Source organism: Manacus vitellinus, unplaced genomic scaffold, assembly GCF_001715985.3.
Source record: "Manacus vitellinus isolate BGI_N305 unplaced genomic scaffold, ASM171598v3 scaffold_20_pilon, whole genome shotgun sequence".
Lineage (NCBI taxonomy): Eukaryota > Metazoa > Chordata > Aves > Passeriformes > Pipridae > Manacus > Manacus vitellinus.
This window is the reverse complement of record NW_021939471.1, coordinates 4,900,415-4,924,364: the sequence shown is the minus strand read 5'-3', so window position 1 is coordinate 4,924,364 and position 23,950 is coordinate 4,900,415. Positions and strand designations below refer to the sequence as shown.

At 39.8% G+C, this 23,950-nt stretch overlaps 1 protein-coding gene across 6 annotated transcripts in view; it reads right to left on the bottom strand.

Moving 5' to 3' along the window:
• Nucleotides 1–23,248, bottom strand: part of MYO1B (myosin IB) — a 96,757-nt gene extending 73,509 nt beyond the window's left edge. For all 6 annotated transcript variants that reach the window (XM_029959519.1, XM_029959522.1, XM_029959524.1 and 3 more), the window contains exons 1-2: nt 23,111–23,248; nt 8,868–8,983 (exon numbers count right to left, since the gene is read on the bottom strand). In XM_029959519.1, the coding sequence (XP_029815379.1) occupies nt 8,868–8,983; nt 23,111–23,245 (251 nt within the window). In that variant the 5' untranslated portion in view covers nt 23,246–23,248. The remainder of the gene's footprint in view (nt 1–8,867; nt 8,984–23,110) is intronic.
• Nucleotides 23,249–23,950: the final 702 nt, after the last annotated feature.

Genomic DNA, 23,950 nt, shown 5'->3' with positions numbered 1-23,950 from the left:
TCCATCCCTCTAATCATGTGGACTCGTTCCAACATGTCAGTGTCCTTCCTGTCAGCTGCATCCAGCTGAGTACTCCAGAGCTGGATGAAGCACTGCAGGTGGGGCTCATCAGAGCAGAGTAGAGGGGCAGTAGGAGTTTTCTCACATCCTCATAGCTATTTGTAAGCTGAAGTTAAGTTGCTAATCATCAGATTTGAAATCTAGGCTCTGTAACAAAAGCTAGAAGGCAGTGGGCCTACAAGTTTATCAGAGACAACAGTGACTGAACTGCAAATAAAATTATTTCAGTTATCTGGAAAATATCTGAAAGGCAATGTCAACACTATGTAATTACATAGTTATGCTGCTACTCTACTCAGAAGGAGTTACTGAATCTTTTTTAATTTTGCAAGTAACTCTTAAGTTCTCTTAACAAACCAAGTAGTTTGTTAAGAAGCTAAGAAGGCTTACGCAACTTAATTTCTGCCTCCCAGCTCTCTTTTCCAAACAAAATACCTGTCATGAACCCCCAGGCAAAGTAGGCACTGAAGCTTATCTGAGCTTCTGAGAGCTTGTTAGCTCAGGTACAACACTGAGCTAATGTGTGTATTCAGTGTATTAAATAGCATTTGCCAAGTTTGTGAATGAGACTTGTGGATATACGTCCAAAATTATCTTTCTATGAATGGTCAAAGCAGGAAATGAAAGCCTTCTTCAGACTGCTCAAATACGAGGCTTCAGTTCAGCCCACGTGGACTATTTCCAGGGACAATGTAATGCACCTACATCCTTGGCTGGAATGCTGATGCTCAAGGAGGATGTCAACAGCACATGGGTTTTTTCATCCTGTGGATACATTCTCACTAAAAGTCATCTTGGAGTAATTATGATCAGTTGCAGCTTGAACTCCACAAGGTTAAGCAACTAAAAATCATTTCTTTAATATGTAAAACAGAAAGTGTGTATACAAAAAAAAATGCAGATTTGAACTAATTTACTGAAATAACCACAATTAAACTGTCTTTGTAGTTCGGACCTTTGTTTGTAAACCCCAATCCCAGCTCTCTTATCTGTTCAAAACATAAGTAAAAGATTATTCAGTGTGCTAGACAGTAAATATTAAGACTGTGTATTTCCTGATTCCTAACATGAAAAAGTTTATCTTTAATAACCCAAACTATATTAACTATAATGTACCCAGAGCTGAAAAAAGCAGCCTTTTGCATAATGTTGCCCATAAAAAGAGATGGAATGGAAAACGATCTGACGCTAAAGGTGGTACAATATCTGAAATTTTACTGAAGTTTCTTTAAGGTTTTAAACATTAGCCTTGTTTGTGCTGTATGTAAAATCACGACAAAGGCTCCTCGCAGAGCAGATGGGCATTTCCTGGTGTGCTCTAAATTGTTCAAGAAAAGAAAAGAAGAAGAAAAAAAGACAACCATTAAACACAACGGGACACTTCCAATGAAAGGACAACAGCTGTTCTTAACTGCAATCTGAAATCCCAGATCTTAAGAGAGTACCACGCTGTCAGTGCAGGAAGGGCATAATGAAAATTCTGGTCCATGAACACGCAACGCATAAAACGGGATTTGTCTCATTTTTGACAGGGCCTCTACCTGCCCTCACTTTTCAGAGGCATTTAGAAAGCGAAATATAGCAGTGTCTCCTTTATAAGTACAAGTCATCCTTTTCAGTGAGTAAAAAAAGCCCCAAAATTCCAATGAAAAGAAAAATGAAGCTATTGGAACATTTTACTTTACGTGACAATGTGAATTAATTTTAAAAAAACACCCTCAGCATTTTATATCCTAAAAATACCAGTGGCATAATATGAATGCTAGACAGAACAATCCAGTTCCAGGAAAATGAGAGAAATAGGATCTGGCAAAATGTTACCGTTAATGTAGACTACTGAAGCCTTTACACACATCTCCAACATATATTAAGGTTTTGGGGTTTTTTTGCTTTTTTTCCCCAATTATCATTGGTCTAATAATCTAGCCAAACCCCAAACTTTTTTGTGCTTACAAATAAACACAGACTATAACAAATACACTCATATGCAAAAAAAAGAAGAGAGAAAGAGATCACCATAGATAACTAAAAACATTTGACTCTCGATCCCCAACATGACTGAAGTCAAATGTGAAGTATGCTGTGTACAGAGGTATGAGTAAATATTTGAAAACAGTTCTGAAAATGAAGTTATTTTGTGGAGGCTCTAAGCCAGCAGTTAATTCATGAAGGGTGCTTCAAGATTATTTTCCTTTGTACGCCATGACAACAATTATAGAGTTACAGAAGCATCTGGAACAGATCTCGAGTTAAGTGTTTTCCTTACCAACTCACTACATTTTAAAGGTACCCAAAGCCTTACGTTTTTGCAAGTTTCCTCAAGAAGCCCACTGGACACAGGAATGTTGGCTAGGACCACACCCAGCTCTTCCAAAGGAAAAACTGATGGATGAGCAGGCTCTAGCAGACCCAGGTGGGCCCTGCCCAGAGAGGAGACAGAACTGGCAGCGGGACCTCAGGAGCTGTGGCTGACAGCACTGCCAACTGGCATAGCTGTGGACACTTCAGTGGTTTGTAAGCCAGTGGATCTGGTGCTTTTGAATAATTTTGTCATGGCAGAATATGCTTCTGTATCTTCTAAAAGACAGAGAGATGCAGAAGATCGAGACCAGCAGCAGCCAGTACTCTCCATCCCCTGGGGTATTTTGGGAGACAGTGTTGTCTTGATGCTTTTTATATCTCCTATAGTCTCTATATATACTCCTTCTTAGCCTAGGAAGTGTTTAAATGCCACAAGAGCATAGAAATCCACCCTGACTCCACATAGCCTGTGTGCAAGCAGCTCTGGCAGCTCCACCCCACCTGTGCGACAGCTCTGCTGCTACAATATGGCATTGTACATTCTCATCTTGGACATCCCATGTCCCAGACACTCACAGAAGAATGACAGCACCAGTGCCATAGAAAAAGGATTTAAAGGGCCTTTTCATTCCTTAATTTAGACAGCGCTACTTAGAGGCCTGAAGGAAAGGCTCATTCCACCAAACTTTGGAATCCAGTCTGAATGTCACTCCAGACCATTCTAAAAATTAAAATAAAGTACAACATTCATCTATACACTGCTTTTTCAGTCTGTGTATACTTCTTGGATGTTGGGTGCATTTTTGGAGCCTCCTTACAGCCACACATCCTGCTATAAATCATTTCCTGTATTATTCTGTGTTATTATAAATTTTCATGCAATCTAATACCAGCAGCAAACAAGCAACTACTGTTCTTGTCAATAAGACTACATCCACCTCTGGAGCACTGGGGTGAGATGGTTGCATTATGTGCTGTCCAAACCCACTAAAACAGCCCTGCTCAAATTTCAGGGAAAAGCTAAATTTATTGTCGTATGCAAGAGAAATCTTGCTTCATACCCTAAGCATTCAAGTCAGCAAATCACTTCCAAAATGCTCTTCAGAGAATGAGACGGCCATTTCAATACAGCCACATGATAACTGCCCTCCTCAAAACTCTTATTTTCTCAAAAGGACTTCTGAGGTCTCCTACCAAGTGTAAAATACAGGAAACTGTGAATCCCATGGGTGGTGTGAGAGCAGACTGCAACAGAAGAGGCTCTTCTCAGGCACAAAGTCTTTTGACTCTTGAAGCAAGTGTGATGCTTCATCCTCTTTTCATCTCTATGCTTGAGGGACTTACATTCAGGGATACACCATATCCAGTGCTGCCTCGCTAGAGAGGTTAAGAGAGCAATAATCCTGACCCCTGCCAAAATAAGACTTCAATGTTCTCTGTAGGTTTTTTTTTTTCATCCCCTTTCTCTTTCAACTAATTCCTAGCATGGGTTTAACAATTAGGTACTGACAGGCCTCCCTAATTGCTATTTATGATCTCTATCAGTCACAGATTTTGCCAACCAACCTCTGAAGCGATCATTTTCCCTCAACTATATATCTCTTCTGAAAGCAGCACTCAGCTGAGCCACATGAACAAGTCCAAAGACTGAGTCTCTGGAAACGTAAAGAATTATTAGGAATAAGAACAGAGTGTCTCTAAAAAGAAGACATTGCAAGATGAGCAATATCATGGAGCGGGTGGTTAAAAAAAAAAAACAAACAAAAAAAACAAAGGCAAATGAAGATTAGGAAAGTACAAACTGAAACGGAAATGTTAAAATAAACATACTGGGGCAATGAAGGACACTTAAGCATATCACAGGCTCTCACCCCACCACCCCCTTCCTCAACAAATAAAGACAGCTACTATGTATCTTACAACTCTGCTATCTATGGGGAAAAGCTTAGTTTTACATATAGTTAAAAACTATCGTTCACAGCTGAGGCTTTATCATACACTTCAGACAAAAATATTTGCTTTACATCACAGAAGAAAAAAGAGTTACTGTAATCTTGGTGTTTCCAAAGCATGCAATCCTGGAACACCAGCAAAAAAAAAAAAGAAAAAGATAGAAGCAAAAATATAACTTCTATATTCACCACTTACTTCAGCTCAAAACTTGAAAAGGAAACAGTAAACACTATCTATTGTCAGAGTAATTGCAGATATCCACAAGTTAATGATTTGTCCCAATAATTATCTATGTGACAATCCTTGAAATGGGGAACATGAATAAGTTCCTCATTCTTACATTTTAACAAATATATCTGTGCTTGTATTCCATTTAAGGCAAGTTGGATTTCTGGAGTTGCCTGTAAAAGTTTAAGTTTCTCTAAATTTGAAAGCTTTACATGCAAACTATTGTTTCTTCAGGAATGTCTGATTTAAAAGAACTAATAACAAGTAAATAAAATATACAGCAAAACTGCCCAAGTGGAATTCAATAGACGTCTGATAAAAGCCTTCTCCAGATTTTTACTGTGCTCCTAGTTACTCACCATAAAAACTTCAGTGCATAGCTAAAACAAATGCATGTTGACCAAACCCTCATTTGCTTGTATCTTGCCATTAGCAATACAGCTGCCACTTTTATTTTGTGCCTCAAAATAACCTGTGATTCTTCTAGAGCGAGCAGGTCAGGCATCTCAGAACACAAAGGGGAGCAAAAAGCCACATGCCACCCCACCTCCCAGGGACAGAGAGCTGCTAGTAGCCAGGAACCGATGTTAAGATAGGAAATGCATGAAAGCACCTATTCTGCAATCCCTTAAAGCAAATCTGTTACTGGTAGGAAAGTGATACAGCATTATGGTTACAAATATGTGGTACGATAATCTACTTGATTTCCCATTGCATTCACTTCAAAGACACCAGCAGCTGCCTTTGTCACCGGTGAAAATCAATGTGAAACAGCAAGATAGACAGCTTGGCTTGCTCTCATGACCAGTCTACCCACAAGGTAAGCAAAGCAGCAATTACATCAACTGAAAGAGTAATTACATTAACTGAGAGAGCAGAACAGAAATGAGAGGACTGCACAAACCAAGCAGCAAACTGTTTGAACACTGAAATGTCATACTCTGCCCTATCAAGTCAGAGACAAGTTTGATCCTGCCTTGCAGATAAAGACAAAACCAGCAAGATTAACAAAACATCAAAAAAACCCAACAACCCAACAATTAAAAAGCTTGGTAAACTTCCTATTACAACTATGCAAATAGCCACAGACTATGAAAAACAAGCATTCCAGAAGACCTAGAAAAGTAACACTTTATTATATGGTGCCACAACAACAGTGTATTTAGAGAGGAACAAACTACTAAAATAAAATCTCTTTAATCAAATTTTACCAGGTGTAACTCTATCCAAAATCACCTGATCAGAAATTTTCTCCCAGAAATTCAGCTTGGCTACCCATTCAAACTGTGGCCATGGCCTTACTCTAGTTTCCAAAGATCATTAAAAAAAAAAAACAAATAAAAGAAAAAAACCCAAACAAAACAAAACACCAAAACAACCCTGTCCAAACCCTGCAATTAAGTGTTAACTGGCGTCACTGAAAGAGTCAGTCACTCTCACAGACACTCTTGAGGAAACACAGAGCAGATGATTAGGTGTTCCCTCCCTCCGTCCCTCCTCTTTGAGATTAGGGCTAAGAAAACACGTGAACAGGTTTTTCACTCCCATGTTTCCTTCAATGACCATATATGGAAAAAAACTCCAGGTATGGATTTCCTTCATGGCATTATATACTTCTCTCTTTCCTTCTGTTTTCGTTTGCTCACCAAGCCTGCTATTTAAATGGGATGGGTGGCATTCTGAAGAACACCCTCCCTGTATGAATCCATCACACTGGAACACACGCATGTAATTTTATTTCTAGACACACTTTTTAGGTTGTATGCATTAGTTTCCCTATAAAAAGTCTAGAGTTTTACTTTGCTCGGGATTACACAACAGGAACGAAAAGTCTGTCCCCAAAGCACACTTAAATGGTGCAGTGGGCTCACCCACAATCAATACTTCTGAAGAGGCCATGGCTCAATGGAGATTTACACATCAAAGAAAAGTAGGTATGTACATTTCCACAAATCAATGTAGGGTTTCTGACCCTCATGGCAGAAAAAAATACCACAAATTGCAATTTGTCTCACAGCATCTCTTCATTAAAGTTCCTGAGCAGCTAAAAAAAACCACCTTGAAGATTGCAAGGTCCCTGTGGAAGTGCAGCAGCCTCCCCAGACATGTCTGAACCCTGCTTTTAGCAGTGGCTTGCTGCTGCCAGAGCAGTCAACCCTAGAATTAGCTGCAAGCTCCAAGGATGGGATGATGCCAGCTCTGTCCCAAACCCCACTCCTGGTCTGTACTGACCAGTTTGGCAGGCAAGCACCCCACTGGTGAACAGCCTAGGCTTGGCTCCAGCAGGACTGTAGGGCCACCCTGTGCACTCACCTCATGGTCTGTTAACCAGCATTCAAGGACCAGCTCCATGCTCACACAGTGAACAACTGGACTGGCATGAATCCTTAGGTACAGCACAGTGCACTACATATTAAAGGGGATAAAAAGTTGTTCAGGCTTGTCAGAGATGGCATAAGGCAGCCTACATAGCACTTATTTTATACACCTACAATACTTTCCAAATATCTTTTAAAGATGGTGAGAAGTTTACCAATTTTAGCAGAGACTAAAGTGACTCTCTTGATTCTGCAATTCCTATAAGCATCTACAGGCAGATGGAAAGGGAAGCAAGGTCACCATAAAGTAAGACCATTTTATATTTTTACAGTTTGAAAATACCATATCGGTAAAAGAAACAATAACAAAGATTATTTCCTAATCTTCTATTTTTAAAGATATTTTGTCTACTTAGCAGGTGTCAGAAGACAAAATTTTCATACAGGAGACATAACAAATAAAGAAAATTTGTGGAGAGATGGTATATGTCCAAGACAAATTAGGCTTATATTTTTCTTGATTTGGGATTCTATCCAAACTTGCAAGGAAAGTCTACTGCTATAGTGCAGTCAAGATCTCCTGACATAAAAGTCAACATTTTCTCACTTCAATCTCCTGCTCTTGGGCTCTATCTCAAAGAAGTTCTTGCTGTGAGATAGCAGCCTGACCATACAATTATTGTCATTAGTGATGAATGATGTTTATGTAACATATTTCTGTCAAGTTAAAACAAGTTAATACACACAAGAATGATTGTTGACCACTTTTGTTATGGAAAATCATCTCTCAACAGAGGTGGAAAAATGTCAAGATCAATATGATACTATGTACTTCATTCAAGGTGTAACCAAGTACATAGTACTGTCTTTCAGAATATCAGACAAACTTTAACTCTCAGATTTTACTTTTAAAATATTCCATCATTTGACAGTAAATTTTATGCATCTGAACAGAATTAGCAGAGCAGAAAGTTCTTTTAGCAAGGAACTGTGTCAATTTAGCAAGCAACTGTGCTTGCTAAACAAAACTGTGAAGAAAGAAAACCTGAATATAGCCAGAGTTCAGATCCAAGAGGTCCAAGAACTACCAGAAGCTTATTTGATCTGATTAACACACTATCTGCATTTCAGCCCAACACATGTGGAAATGTTACAGATGAAGTCTTAAGGCAAAAATCAGAACAAAATAATTTCCAGAACTATTTCCACACATAATTTCCTTTTAACCTAAAAGCTAACACTGAAGGAAGATGAAAAATATCTGACAAGATAAAATGATCACTGCAACATACAGACCTTGAAGCCCAGGTACCTCATTTTCAGCCATAGTATCCACATCTGCAATCAACATTTTGTCCTATTATGCACAGGGCTTAACCACGTTCCTTTACTCTCAATAGCTCTGACCAATAATTCTGCTATATATTTTAGCCTTAAAATTTGCATTGCATATTTATGGTGAGCTCATTTCAACCCAGCACAGAGAAGAGAAGATCAAGCTTTTTTTTTTTCCTACAGTTACCATTCAGACACATCCAATATGTTTCTACATTCATCATGAGGGTTTTTTATTTTTTGAGGGGTTTTTTGGGTGTTTTTTTTTTGCATTGCACAAAGATAAATTAAGAGTTTCAGATATCAAAAGTAACACTATATGAGTCAGACATATTTAACATCTAGAGGTTTCCACAAGGCAGTCTGGACTTCGAAAGGAAGAGATTTCCTTGAAAACACACTGCTTACTTTCCCATGCAGTAATAATGGCTACTTTTAATAATTAGGGGAAGATGTTCTGAAATGCACATACCAGAACCTAAGTGCATGAAAGAGTATCTCATTCTGCCTTCATTTTAGAATATAGATGAACTAACAAAAATTCATTTTGTGGGAGTGGTGGTGTGATTTTCATTTTGCTTGCTTTAATCAACACAGCTTTTGAGAAGGGAGACAGCTGGTACCATCTGTTCCAGGACAGAATGAAAACTAAAACTTCTTCGCTGTACTTACATGTGAGGACTGAGTTCATAAAAGTTTCGGTTTCTGTATTCCTCCACTTTCTCTGGAGTATAAATGGGTAGAGATCTGTAGGGGTTTATTGATATCACCACGCTGCCAATGTATGTCTGTTGAAGGAAAAAAAAGTTATCGTGAATTTTTCTCTTTAACATACTTTTGCTGCTTATATGTTGTTTGCCCATTTAATGCTTCTGAAAAAAAACCAAAAATGAAACCAAAAAACCACCCCAAAAAACCCTGAACAAACAAACAAACAAACAAAAAAGCACCTAACTGTAGCAATAAATAAATATGTGCACACACTCAGAAATGTCTTTTAAATCTTTCTCAAAAACCACCGTTGGGGTACCAAGAAGCTATTTCTACATAACTGAAAGCCTCTTATGAACATTTTTTAAAAGAAAGCCCAATAGTACTATATTTCTGTGACTAATTCAGTTGGGGGAGGGAAAGGAAAAAGGACACAGATGCTCACGAAGAACTCACTCCATCTGCATGGCAAATGTCACACGAGTTTTGCTGCAGCCCTTGGGCACTCACACAAAACCACGTAAGGCAATGCCGGAGTTGGACTGTGCTCCCCTTCCCAAGGAGGAACTTTATGACACTTCGCCAAAGCCTTGAGCACAGAACAGCTTCACAGATAAGAAACCTGAAGGTTAATAGCCTCTGACAGGTCTCCATCAAAGGAGAGATTTACTGTCAGGGTTCAAGTCTGACAAAGTCCTACCATGACGCGAAGCATAAATTTTGTGTCCAGATTCTAAACATACTCACCATTACCAGTGGAAAGCAGAGGGAGCTTTTTGTTTTACTCTGTTAGATCCCATCTGCTACTGAGCTGAATGAAGACCAGTTCTGTGCACCACAACTACCATGCCTGCACATGACACAATTAACTTGTCTTTGTTGAGCCTACTGCTGGGTGTCCCACAGCTCTCTAGGCCTCCCTCCAGCTGCAAAGGCTGCACCCAAATACACCAGAGGGGCAAAAAATGCCAAAACCCCATTCCATCCTGCCTGCAGATACTGACCAAAGATTAATAAAACCTCAGATGTTTGGTATCTCTTTCCACAACCATGAAATAAATAATTAACACCTGATGAAACACAATTTTCCGATAACCTGGGAGATGTAAAGCCGTGCACAAAAAGCCACAGGTTCCCACTACTTGGATTACATTTACACTAATGACAGGGAAAAAAAAATAGTTTTTACAATGATCTAGGATTTTAAATTACTTCTGTGCAGTGATATTTTAGTACCTCGCAATCACTATGTGGATTTCACCCCTCAACATTTCTTAGAGGAAAGTGCTGTAATTTGCACATGTAAACAGGAGGAGAGGCATGAGGAGCCCAAGTTTCTGAGCAACAGGTTCAGTAGAGCACCAAACTACTGCCAGAGCTGAAGTCACAAATCAAAAATATTAATTGCTGCAACCCTTCCCTATCTAACTTTCAAGCCTAAAGCAATTTCATGCTAAATGCTAACTAAATTTGGTCCTAAGCAGAAAGCAAGGAGAGCAATATTTCCTATTTTCCATAGCATGTATATGGGCAGGCAAGCCATATGAGCTCACGTGGCATTTTCTGTCCCAAACTGAGTGGAACAAACTAGACCCCAGTGATAAAACAAGTGGTATGAGGTCTCCAAAGACTCTCGTAGTTCATCCTTGTAATGTTTACCATTCACAGGATGAATCAGAAGCAGCCACTGCTGACAACTCGTTGTACCATGCTGCTACCATGAAACACAGCACTTCACCCACTGGGCTCAAGCCTCACCATTTCCAAACACCTCCTCTCCCTTTAACTGGACAGCACCTTCTGCAAAGCATTTCCTGACATGAATTCAAGCCCAGAACAGAGCCAATACCCTAGGACAGGCTGGTTTCACCCCAAAGGCCCGTGCTGAGTGCCGTGAGGGGGAGCAAGCGTGGAGCTGCCTCGCACCTCGGCAGCCAGGCTGCAACCCAACAGAGGGACAGCTCCAATCTGCCTCACACCACAACTCGGGAGGGTAGCACCCTCAAAGGCATTCAGATACAGACAGTTGAGATCAACTCCAAAATAATTAAGATTTTTGCTTGTCTTAAACACAAACCGCAGCGTGTGCTTATGTATACGTTCTTCAAACAAAGAAAAAATTGTTCTAGTTTTGTGGTCATCCTCCCCCTACGGAGGAAAGCGCTTTCCAACTATGTCTAATCTCTTTGGCTGAACAAGATGAAAATGCAGAAATTGCCTTTCTACAGTGTTTACTTTGCTCTCTCTGCACACATGCGGCCTTGGCAATTTGCAAGTCTACAGATTCTTGGCATGGGTAACAGATACCCAAAGCGTAAGAAGCTTTCTAGTCTTCCCAAGTGCATGGGTACCCCAATTAGGACTCTTTCCTGATAAAACATTAATATGTTAACTTGTTTCCTCCTAAATCTTAGGAATTTGTGAATTCAGCCTGTTGTGAAATCCGTTTTGGAAAGTATCAGCAGAAGAGAGATGAAGGCCAAATCCTGAAGATTGCATTTTGAAACATTAATTCTTCAGAACTCAAAGATTTGCCCCTATTTTGCTACCTTAATAGCATACAATTTAATTGCTAAGTTCCATGAAGTACCTTGAAATGTTAAGGTAAAGAACGATGAGTGAAAGTGAAAACTTTGATTTTTAATTTTAAATACAGGCATTCAAATGAGATTTATTTAGAACCATCTCTTCATAGCTAACTGTTGCTTAGACAATGTATTTTGGGAATTCAAGTCAGCTCTTTATTGTCAGATATGAACAAATACAGACCATTTCCTAAAATACCAATATTTCAAAAGGTTAAATGACCATATGGAATCAAAGACATACTCCTGTCCATCTTAAACACCAAGCCAAAGCATGCCAAGAAATCACTGGTTTTGCTGCAAAGCTGCTTACATCTCCTCTTCTAGAAATGCCAATCTCTCAAAGCTGATGCCTAATAGCTACTTGCTAATGGTGGTCTGAGAGATTCCACATAACAGGGATAAACAGATCCGGAAAATAGCTTTCCCACATAACATCTGTCTTCCCACCAGAACTCTATTATAAACAAACAAAATAAATGGCTTAAATCCTTGAGCAAGCGACAAGCACAGAAACATTCCATTGCTGAAAGCAGAACACCCAAGAGTAGTGGGAGACCATACCACAGTACCCCAGGGACAAAAGAGATTCTTTATTTTCCCTGTTTAAGGACAAAAATGAAACCCCAGAGGAGTGGTCTCATGATGATGAACGCACAGAATACAGTCAGGAGATTTGATTTCTTTCTTGATCTTGACATGGTCTCATTATGCAAGACTGGACAAGATCTGCTGTCTCCTCAAGTTTCGCTAACTAGACTTTTGATAATATTCCCTCCTTCTTTCCAGTTTCTACTTTATTGCAATAACTCGCAAAGGCAACTTTTGTCTCCTCGCTGTGTTTGTCCAGAACCCAAAGCAAAAGGGCCTCTCACTCGGCATTTATCAGTGCATCTGTCATGTCACATGGAGACATTGTGATGGGCTAACATTTCATCTGCAGAAAAGAGCATTCAAATTTTTATCATCTTAAATGACAATGCATTCTGCATTCCCCACCAAACAACGCATACCACTCGTTCCTATACCCCAAGCAGGAAGAAAATTCCAAATCCCAATTCAACTGGAAAAGCTGTTGATATTTGTTACACGTCATTTCTAAGTACTGTTGGAGATGCAACGACCAAGACACTTTGATGCCCCATTTTCTTCCCCTGGGACTGGAAGCCAATGTAATCACCTGGGGCAAGACACTAGGGCTACTTCAAGCTTAGAGGCACCTTGCAAGGCCTTCTGCATCTTTCTAACCCAAGCCAACCCTGACTCAAGAAGAGGCCTGAAACAGCAAGACAATACAAAGCTCTTATTGCTAATATACAGGCAGCAGCCTCTTCCCAGCCAAGGGCTGAGGAAAGTTCTTGCTAGAAACTGGACATTTTCAGCTGAGAGGTCGCAAAAACCTTACAGTGAGCCCAGTGTAAGGTCCCCAGAGACCTCCACAGCCAGGATGCACAAGCACTGCGGTGAAATCTCATACACGGGGAAGAGGCAGCACAGGCCAATCCAAGAAGAGGAGCTGTTGGAAGACCACTAGTACAGGTTATGGGAGAATATTTCACAACCTGGGATACAGTATAGTAAAAAAAGCTATTTTTTCTCCTGTCAAAGTTAGACTTGCAATGCCCCAAGGGCCCAGAAGAGACAAGATTACATGTGCAGAAGCCAGGGAACACTACTGACACTAGTTGAGGCTGCAGCACAGAAGCTGCACAGCTGGGGCTCTCGTAAAAGCCTGCTCTGTATCTTTAAAAGCTTTTCTGGATCTCTGGTACTCTCTGCAAAGCAACCTTATGCAGAGTTTAAAATCGTTAAGCATCTACACAGATTTGCTGCAAACCTTCTAGAACTGTACTCTACATCCCTTTTGTCAGTTCTGTTAAAGACAAACCCATGCTTCTAATCCTATGGTAGCGTGTAACAATCTAGAGAAACTGTTGCTGCACACAACTCAGTCCTGCTGTAATATGCCCATCTGCTAATGTACCCTTCAAGTGCACTAAATTCCCAAGAGACAATAAGGTTGCTTTATTTAATTATTTAAACACTGGAGCATGGAAATAGAAAACAAAGAAATTCTAGTAAAATAAGATTATTTAGGAAAATACTGATTCTTCCACTTATGCAGACCAATTTTAGTACTCCAGATATGTATAATGCACATTTCTTTAGCAATGATTATGTGGGTTCCTTTGACTTTGAATGGTTTCAGATCATGCTGCTAAAACAATTCATTGAAAAGAAAGACAATAAAGAACAAAGAGAAATGTGATTAGATTTTATTGGAATGAATCCAGAACCAAGGCTTACATAGCATTGTTTTCACTGGGGGGAGAGTGCTCTGTTTTGCTTTTGTGGGGTTTCTTAATGTGACATATGCAAAATTATATCTCTAACATAATACTCATTTTTCTTTGTATTTGCCTGAATTACTGCAGTTCTGGATCCAGCCAACTCATAAGCAGGTGTGCCGCTGCATGTCCAGAACAGCTGAGGCCAAGGAGATGGTAGAGTAAGCCTGTGCTTACATGTTCTAAGTTTTCTGAACAGTCTCAATCTCAAACAGAACCTGGCAAATTTAACACTGCCACTTTACTCCACAATGAAGTTTCCCACTTTAATAAACATTAGCAACTAGGTCAGTACTTTATTAAAATATCATCTATTATTTGAACAATCATGTTGTGTGCTCATATTTGTTTTACATTGTGGTTGGCCACAATAAAACAGCTAAATGCACTGTGTTTCTGGTTCATTGTGTTTTTCTTCATGTTGGAAACAGAAAGCTGCAAGAGATAATAGTTGAAAAGAGTAAGGAAAAGAGTAACATAAAGACTAAAAGCAAAACCATCTGAGCCCTTTACTATTTCTGGGGCTTTGATTTACTATATTCCTGTGTATGACAGTCTAGGTGTTTGTATTGCTTGGCAGAGAGGGAGGGGCTGGGTACTTGAAAAAGACAAACAAACAAACAAGAATTTCATCCTGTAACACTCCAGGGTTTGCCTGCACTGCTTCGTGACAGCACATACAAAAACTCTACCAGTGATTCAAGCCAAGAGCTGCACTTCCCCTTGAGCCAGTGCTGGGCTAATGCTCCTTGTGCTTCAGTGAGCCCGGAGCATGAGCAGGGCCTCCAGGTACCCTCTGCAAGAGACTTCACAGGCACAACACAACCCCAGCATCCCAAAGAGCAACAGTCAAATGGAAATAACAGGAACTAAAAGCTATTCTTCAGTAAACTACAAATACAAACTAGACTCTCATATGTAGTCTTTCTTTCTCTCTCTCTCTCTCTGTGTATATATATATATATACACACACATGTACATATATACATGGAAAAACCTCTCCTTCTCCTTGATACTGTTTTTCATCTTAGTTTGGATGTAGTCCTTCATAATTTTGTGTGTATAACTAAAGAAATATATAATTGGATTTCTGAATAGACACAGTCTATTCTCCATGATGATGAAAACTCTCTTGCTCAAGACCACCTTCCCAGAAAGAGCATTTTAGTCCCAGAAACACAGTGGACAAAGTCTGTTATGTTGTAATACCAAAAAAACCAATCCTGGTAAGCTAATACGTGCTTAATGCTGTTATTAACCACGACATGCAGCCTTGTAAAACCTGCATGGGAGAGCAAAGACTGTAAAAAAAACTACCTAGAAATAAGAAACTGAAGCAACAGTATCCGTAGTTCAAGCAAAACCACCTTACTGCTTGAGGAGACAAAATAACAGCCCTGTACCAAATACGTTAATGCCTGATATCATGACCCAAGAAACAAAGCTCACACAAGTCACACAAAGGCAGCAGCTACATCTATATCCCAAAGCAAACAATCACAACACAGGCAACCTATGTCAAAGAGGACAACACCACCACTAAAATACTCTCCAATATGGGCTTGATCCTGTAAGTCACTGTGCAAACAGCAGCAGTCTGAACAAGCTGTGGCCAACCCACACTGGCCAGGATCAAGCCCTGAATCACACTGCAACGTGTTTGAGATCCGAGCCCTGAAGTGAAGAGCAGATCATCTGCCAGAGAAAGACACCCACATGGCAAGTCGAAGCGAGTACTTGAAGTGGATGCATGAGCGCAGATTGTTGGGTTTCTCTTCTGAGTTTCTTCAGGGCACAGAAATCTCTTCCCTGCTCAGTGAATATTACTGCTAACCTCAAGATCATTATGACAGACTCTAGTGTTATTATTAATGAAGCAGACTAACCATCTCTGCTGGTCACCTCTCCGACTAAGTTGGGATGTTTTTATACAAACAAACAGAATTCCTACACAGGATGCAACTACAGGCAAACCTGTAAAGTAAGTGATGAGGAAGTCAACCCAAAGGTAACATGAGGAATTTTTCAAGACAGCATGTAAATACCCCTCAATACCAGTGCTTGCACACTTTTCAAAAGATAAAGACTTGTTTTCATAAGCAAGAAGTAGCTGGAGGTGGGACAGTGTCTGTGCCAAGAAACCACTGGTGAAAACATTAGTGAGAACACTCATTCTAAAATGTTTCATTATTTCTGTATGAATGAAATGGGGGTGGGGGGCTGATATACACCTCCTGTCATGTTGCAGGAGGTATAGGAGGCTAGAGGCTAACTTATAGTCTTCAGGGTGAAAATCATGTTTTTACAGCACTTGGACACTTTTGCTTTTATTTCTGTCATTTGTCAATCTTTCATTAATCTTTCTTTTGTGTTTTTGTTTCATATAATGTGCACTGAAACCACTAGGAAATGCCCCAAATGTTGTCATCACCTTAGTGAAGAAATACACAGTATTTCGAGACAGAGCCAACACTATAACAATCCCTGGGGCCCTACTGGAGGCATTTCCCACACCACCTCACTTTTTTTTAAAGGTTTCACATCAGAGGCAAAACAAAAAAAGAGTGTGTAGGGAAGGAGAAGATCCCTATACACAACCCACCAAATGCATACAATTTTCTGTGATCCTTAATAATGTTTTATTACCCCCTCTATGCAGACACTGCATGTGGCCCTACAAACCAGTGCCTCAAACACTGGGCTCAGCATCGTGGGAGCTGTACAAAAAGGAAACAAAGCACTGCCTTAAGATAAGTAATTCTCCTCCCACAGAGCACTTCAAGGCAAAAAGCAGCCAACCTGCTGCCTGTGAAAATCTGTACTCCTGACTCTGGGCAAGTTATAAAGTTTGTTTTACCAGAGCAGGCTGATTTGAAGGGCCAGAGGACCCACAGGATTTCTATCTAGGTAACAGGCAAAGCAAGATTTGCAGGGAGGTAGAATACTTCTTAGGCCACAAGCTATCACAGGAAAAGATGAGCCTTGGGCACACAAGCCCTTTTTCACATCTGAAGGAGAAGCAGCAGGCTTCAAGTTCCTAGCCTATGGCAGCTGCAACAATATTATTACTACAACTCAGTAGCTTCCCTCAAAGGGCAAAACTGTTGAAGCACTGATGGGAAAATTGCTCAAACTGACACAGGCATTCCCCAAGGGAGGAAGAGAAGGAGATGGGAGGAAACTCAGGTCCCCTGGGCTCCCATCACAGGCGGATGGATGGCTGCTCTGCTCCAGCTCTCAAACCATCCTGCCTTTAAGAAACTATTCAGTCACCACACCTGCCACTCCTCAAACTCCCAAAGGAAGACCAGCAGCCCAGGCTGGACTTGTTGGATAAACACAAGTAAAAACATGAAAGTACAAGAGAGCAGGGTCAGATCTGGCAGGAGGAAAGACTCTTCTGCATGTTGCTGCAGGAGCAGCAAAGCACAGAGCAGCTACCAACCAACACACACACAACTAGGACGTACCAAAACCACAGGGGACAACAACCCTCATCAAAACCCAACAAAGGACTCCACCTGGCCTCAACAACAGCATACTAGAGACATACATGACCATGCTGACACCAGAAGGTAATGAAATTGAGAAGAAAATTGAACTTCAACAATCACTCGGTCACTATTACCACAAAGATTTTCTCAGCAAGTTGCATTTGTGTTTCCCAATACCACAACACTGTTCTTACAGCAGCAATGGACTTATATGGAGAGATGATCACACAAGGTTGATGCAGACCAGGACAACTGGTCTCATTCACATAATTCTGTTCCCTACTCTATTCTTTCATAATGCAGCATCTGGAACAGTAGGTATGAGTGCAGCAGGAACAAAGTGACTATGCTTGACAGCAACTCAGTAAAGTCCTAAATACTGTAAGGTAGCTGAAAAAGGGATGAATCAATAATACAGACAGACACAGGGGAGTAAAGGCAAGTCAGAAACAAAAAGGCTGCCCCTAAAATATTAAAATAGAGATCAACAGGAAGTAGCTAAGTCTATGAAACAAGCACACCAGAAGAGCCATGCCAGCAGAAGGTGGCCACAAGGATGGTACCTCAAACAGATAAAACTGAGTTACTACACTGGAATGCCAAATATTTAATGTTTCAGTGATAAAACAACAAATGTTCAGTAACATAAGGCTGTTCCTGCTCAAAGCAGCCCACAAACTCCACGCACCAGAAAATACAAATTAAACGCTGACATCAGAGAAAGATTCTGTTCTGTTGTAAGAACAAAAAGCAAACAAACATTTTCTTGTAAGGAACAAAATGTTGACCTCTGCAAATTTGGGAAGACTTCAAGAATCAACATAACTGTGGGGAAAAATGTGCAGGGCAGCAGAATAAAGCTGTATCTGACCTCTAAAGGCTGACTCCCGTGAGCCTACGCAGCTCCACTCCCCTCCAGACTCCTCACACCTCCCTTGACACTTCCACACGCCTCACAAAGCAATAAAACCAGTACAAAAATAAGTTTCAGACTAACACATACACTACATTTTATCCCAAACCTCTACCATTCATAAGTCACTGCAAACGCACATATAGACAGATGCCCCTCTCCCATTTGTCTGCATCCCAAAATACAAAGGAAAAATTATTGCTGAGCTGGATTTAATGAGCATATTTCAGCCAATTTAGAAAAAAAATAATAAAAAAAAAGTTAAGGGAGGGAGTTCAACACAAGTAAAAAATTCATCACAAACTGAATTTTACAAATGTATTTAAAGTTTTCCATGAGGTCTGTAGGTCACACATTTTAACTGCACAAACTGCTCCCTGGAACCTTCAAATAATCAACATTGTGGGATTTTTTTTCTCCTTGCTAACTGCACTGCCCATGAGCCACTTTTTACTTTGTAAAGCTAACGAAAAACTCTCACGGGTTTTTGTCACCAACAGTTACAGAAAAGACCTTTTGTGGAACAGCGATGTAAATTTTATCAATGAAAAGTTTAGGAGTTGCTAACACAATATAATAAACAATTACAGCTTTCTAATGAGACTTTTCTTGGTCAGACATACCTCAGACATTTCCAGACATGACTAAACTCCAAGATTCCCATTTCCAATTAACACATGCTCCTTAACCAACGAGCCCTCCCCCCCCCAAGCCACTCAGCATGAGATTACTGCAGAATGTGATGGTCTTTAGTAGAATATTTGGCCAAACTCCAGCTCCACCAGCCTTCATGCTTATTTTTATAGGCACAGCCTCCAGCTTTGCACTCTGGTATGTAACACAACACCCAAGTCTATTAAACTTTCCATCAAATACACATAAAATTGAACAACAGGTAATCAAGCCACAGTCTGTTCCCTAATAGTTAGGAATACACTTATTATCCTGTTTGCACCACGGCATGAAACTTAGCTAAGCTTCTAAAACAGCTTACAGTGAACGTGCCCAGGATGATACAAAGGGACCACCAGAGGATCCAGATCTGAATGCATTTGCAAGGGGAGCTCTTACAGAGTAGAATTTCAAAGAGATAAATGGAGCTGGCACTAAGATCTCCAACATCAAACATTCAGCATCAAACATAACTGTGAAAGAGACTCGAAAAAACAAAAACTCTTCTAGTGGAATGAGCCCAACTATCTTGTCATCTTTGGCTATGGGGAGAGATTTGGCATTGTTCACTGATGGCTTGATCTGACTCACATTTCTTAGAATCACAGAATAGTTTGGGTTGGACGGGATATTTAAAGGTCTCTAGAGTTCAACCCCCCTGCAATTAGCAGGGACATCAAGCAGAGCCCAGCCCCAAGCTGACTTCGAATGTTTCTGGGGATGGGGCACCTACCACCATACTGGGCAACCTGTTCCAGCGTTTCACCACCCTCACTATAAAAAAAATTTCTTCCTTATTATCTAGTCTAAATCTACCCTCTTTTAGTTTGAAACCAATATCCTTCATCCTATTGCAATAGGCTTTACTAAAAGGTTTGTCCCCATCCCTCTTATAAGTCCCCTTTATTGTTTTACCTACCAAGACTGGCTAACACAATCATGCAACATCTGGTCAACCAAAGCATTTTCAATGCTATCCATGTTACAGGTCTCATTCCTCACAAGAAACCCTTTTGAAGGTTATAACTGCAACTCCATTTTAAAACTAACATATGTAGCACAGATACACCCTTCAGTCTGCAGGAAACTGCTTAGAAACCGACATTGAGTAAGCCTGGTTTACTGCTGAGAAACATTTCAATCTGTTCACATGGCTTCAATTTGACTTTGTTCTTTAAACCTGGATACAACTTCTGGTAATACCTAGAATGAAGCACTGACATGAGGACTGAATTTAAGCCCACAGCTGAGCCATTAAAGGACAAATCCATTCCTACTGCCCTCTGAATGGATCCTGAGAGGTCAACTCCTGTATGTAGCTTGCTGGAGCTGCAGAAATCTGCAGTATGAGTTACTTAAGCACCAACCATAGCTCTTTAACAGTGCAATCGGCTTTCCCTGGGATAGCATGCAAACGACAGATTTTACAAAGTAAAACAAGCACTACTTCCAGGTGTAACAGAGGCTTCATTGTCCTCACCAGAGTCTAAAATTAGAAACACAAAGTGTAGTTGTCATGACTGAAACTGCGGAGAAGACAGTTGGTGGAAATCCGAAGAAGGTAGAGGAGAGTTTGTACTTGAAAATTAATGTGGCTGGTACAGTGAGCACCATTCCAAGTGTTACTATTTTACAAGTTTTCTAAAATATGCAACAGTGGCATGAAATTTGCAGGGCAGCAGAACTCAACTGATATGGAAAGGAGATAATATTCCTCAAGTGATTTGGTAAATAAAACCACGCAGCATCCCAAACCAAGTAACCTGCATACTTAGTAGCAGCATGAGGCACAGGCATAAACATCAATTCTTTCCACCATTGATGTAGTGAGTGTTTTAATACTTGTAAAGATCTGTAACATTTCGCCTTCATATTGGGCATTCACAAAAAATACTTGTAAGACCTTAAAAAAAATAAATAACATGATCAAACAAATCAGAAAGATTTAAGAAAAAGGGTAAACGGTAGAGCAACAAACTACAAGGGAATGATTCAAAAAAAAGTTTTGGTTTTGGCAGCAGTTCACACTTCTTAACAGAGCACAGTTAAGTACCAGGCTTTCCCACCTGCTAGGCAAAGGATCCTACATTGCAAGAGAAAAGTGATACCTCTGTCGCCTACCCAAGCACATAATACAGCTAATAACATTGCATGTCAGTGCCAGGCCCAGCCAAATCAGAAACTGGGGGAAATGCTTCACTGTCACCGTCTCAAAGAACTGTGTTTGAATACAGTTGTCAGCCAGCTCATAATAGCAGATAAAAATAAAACAGAATACCCATTTGTCATTCAAACAAATGTATTTCAAGGAAAATCTATCCAGTCTGAATTAAGCAGAAACTTGTAATTAAATACTTTGCAATCCATAGTAGTTTACAGTAAAAAAAACAACCTCAGAAATCCATATAACTTATAGCATTTTTGTATCCTTAATGCTTTAAGTAAAACTTTCAAATATGACCCAAAGAGTGGGCAGGGTGGTACTGTCTTCTTCAATCCCTAGGCAAATAGCTCCCTTCTCTTTTCCCTCATATTATCTTGAGCTAAAGTAGAACGAGATGATTCATTATCACCCACTTTTACTGTAGGCATCAGGAATATAGCATTAACCCTAAAACTGATGGGGAACATGTTAATTATACAAGCCACTAACTGAAAGAAAAAAAAGCCTCTGAGTCCCAGAAGGGGCAGCCACTGCAGCTGTTGAATATGGAGGACTTGCCAAAAGCAGGATGAAAGAGCGCAAAAGAGAAGTCTGATATCTATCTGCCTGTATCAACATCGAAGGGTTATCAATAAGGAACAGAACACATCTTTAAGGAACAAGGAAAATTTGACACAAAGTTTTACAAATGTAACTCTCAAAAGCATCATGAAGATTTTTTTTTTTTTTTAAAGCATTGTGGAAGAAATCTTTCCACAAATACACATTGTTGTGGTTTCTTCTCCAAGGTTTTAATGGATACTGAGAGTCCTTATTTTAATTTTCTGTTTAATTTATTTGTCAGTCTAAACTGAAGGAGCAAATCAGTGGAGGTGAGTGGAGGAGCAGTTGGGTGTAACTGTGTATTACCAACCTAACCTACAGAAAGGGAATACGTGTGGCTGAGCAGAAAAATTATTTGGGAAGAAAGATGTGACAGACAATGAATAGCAGAGATACAAAAGCACAGACTATAAGGGATAGAAGAAGCAAACAAAAACAGCACAGACCCTCTCATACTGGAGGATGGAAAGGAGAAGGTATAATGAGACCACGAAGGTTCAAATGCTTAGCAAGAAGGAAAAGCATAATCACACTAAAAATTAAAACTGCGTAAGGGCTAAATTATAATTAAGTACAGGACACATCTATTTGATTATAATGAGCTGTAGACACAATTGCTTACAGATCATAGCTATACTTTGGCTTAAATATTTCAGCTTTTACTCTTAAAAGACTTATCTTTCACCAGCAGCCTTGGAATGTTTCTACACATCATTAAGTTCACACAGCTGAAGCAGTATAACAGATACAATACTGTGCACATTTTAGCAAAAATGGAACAAAGATGAAACAGGAATTGAAAGGCTTAACTGGAATCACAATTTGCCACTTTGTTCCCTGCCTGTGCTTCAATTGACAGTTCACAACATCTCTCCTGTTGATCATCACTCAGAGATTAATATCCCTGAAGATTTTGATTACTTCCACATATATCCAAGCTCATTGTATCTAGTTTAAAATACAACCACTCTAATAAACATAACCCTTTTGCAAATCAAAGATAGCAGGCAACATTTAAGTTAGCCTTAGCATATTCCAAGCATGAATTGTTTCTACTTCAACCTGCTCTAACATCCTGGAAGTGTCTTCACTGTTAAGTGAATTATTTATAACTGCAATGTCCTCTGACAACAGCAGTATCAAAGTTATTGTCAGCAGCAGGTCTGGAACTGTTCTTTACGAAAATCAGAGGTCTCCCATGTTGCACAAAGGGAAAAAGAAAAAGGAAAAATATCCCAGACGGGAGAGATCAAATGCAAACAATGCAGTACAGGAAAGACTACAGCAGAAGTAAGGTTTAAAACATCCCTAATACAATAGACAATGTTCAGGCATTCAGTCTATGTGTATGCTTATAAATAAACACATATCTTAAGAATGACAACATAGCTCCCCATAGGATGTAATTTCTTAACATATACTCACATAAACTTCATTGTGATCAAAGCGCTTTTTCAGATTGTTGATGAACGAATCTTCATTAAGTGGCTCTAAAAGAACCATATCTCCCACCCCTATCATGTCATCTAAAAGTGACGTCTTGACCTCCATTTTGGCCATTTCCTCCTGGAAAATAAAGAAACAAGAATAAAACAAAGAGCAAAGTTAGCTCAAAGTTATTCTAATTATTCACAGGCATTATCTAGTAACACTACTCAAGGAATAAAAGTTAAAAGCCCATCGAATGACACTACTTTAAAATTATTTTTCCAAGGAATGCTCTCAAAGACATTGCTTCTACCCAGGTAGTCCACACAATTCCAAAAATTTAACTTCCAATCGTCAACAATGCCTTCTGGCCCACTGTACGTTAAATGTGAAACTGCAAGAAACAGGAATGGTTATTCCAGTGGGCACCACAACCAGATTTTTTGGACAATTTCAACACAGTGTTCGAGTGTACGCAAACCCAAGTTTTATCAACAGCTTCACCAAGATCTCCAAACTAGGGTTTAAATTTGTCAATACCCTAATCTGAATTTCTTTCTCGCCCTTACTTGCATTTCTCCAACTGCATCAACTTTGAAATGGAAACCAACTAAGTGAACCCACCCTGAGACAAAAACCACACCACATTATTTGATCTTAAGTCATGAATCCTGTACTCTAGAGTGCCTATATTCTAGTACAGTACTGGTCTTGGTTACCTGAAGCTACCAAATTACTTCATTTCCTAATCAGATTCAATTAAGTTACAGATTTCTTTGTAACTTTATTGCTTAAGAGAGCACTTTCATGGGGCAGCAACAATCCAGCTGACAAATG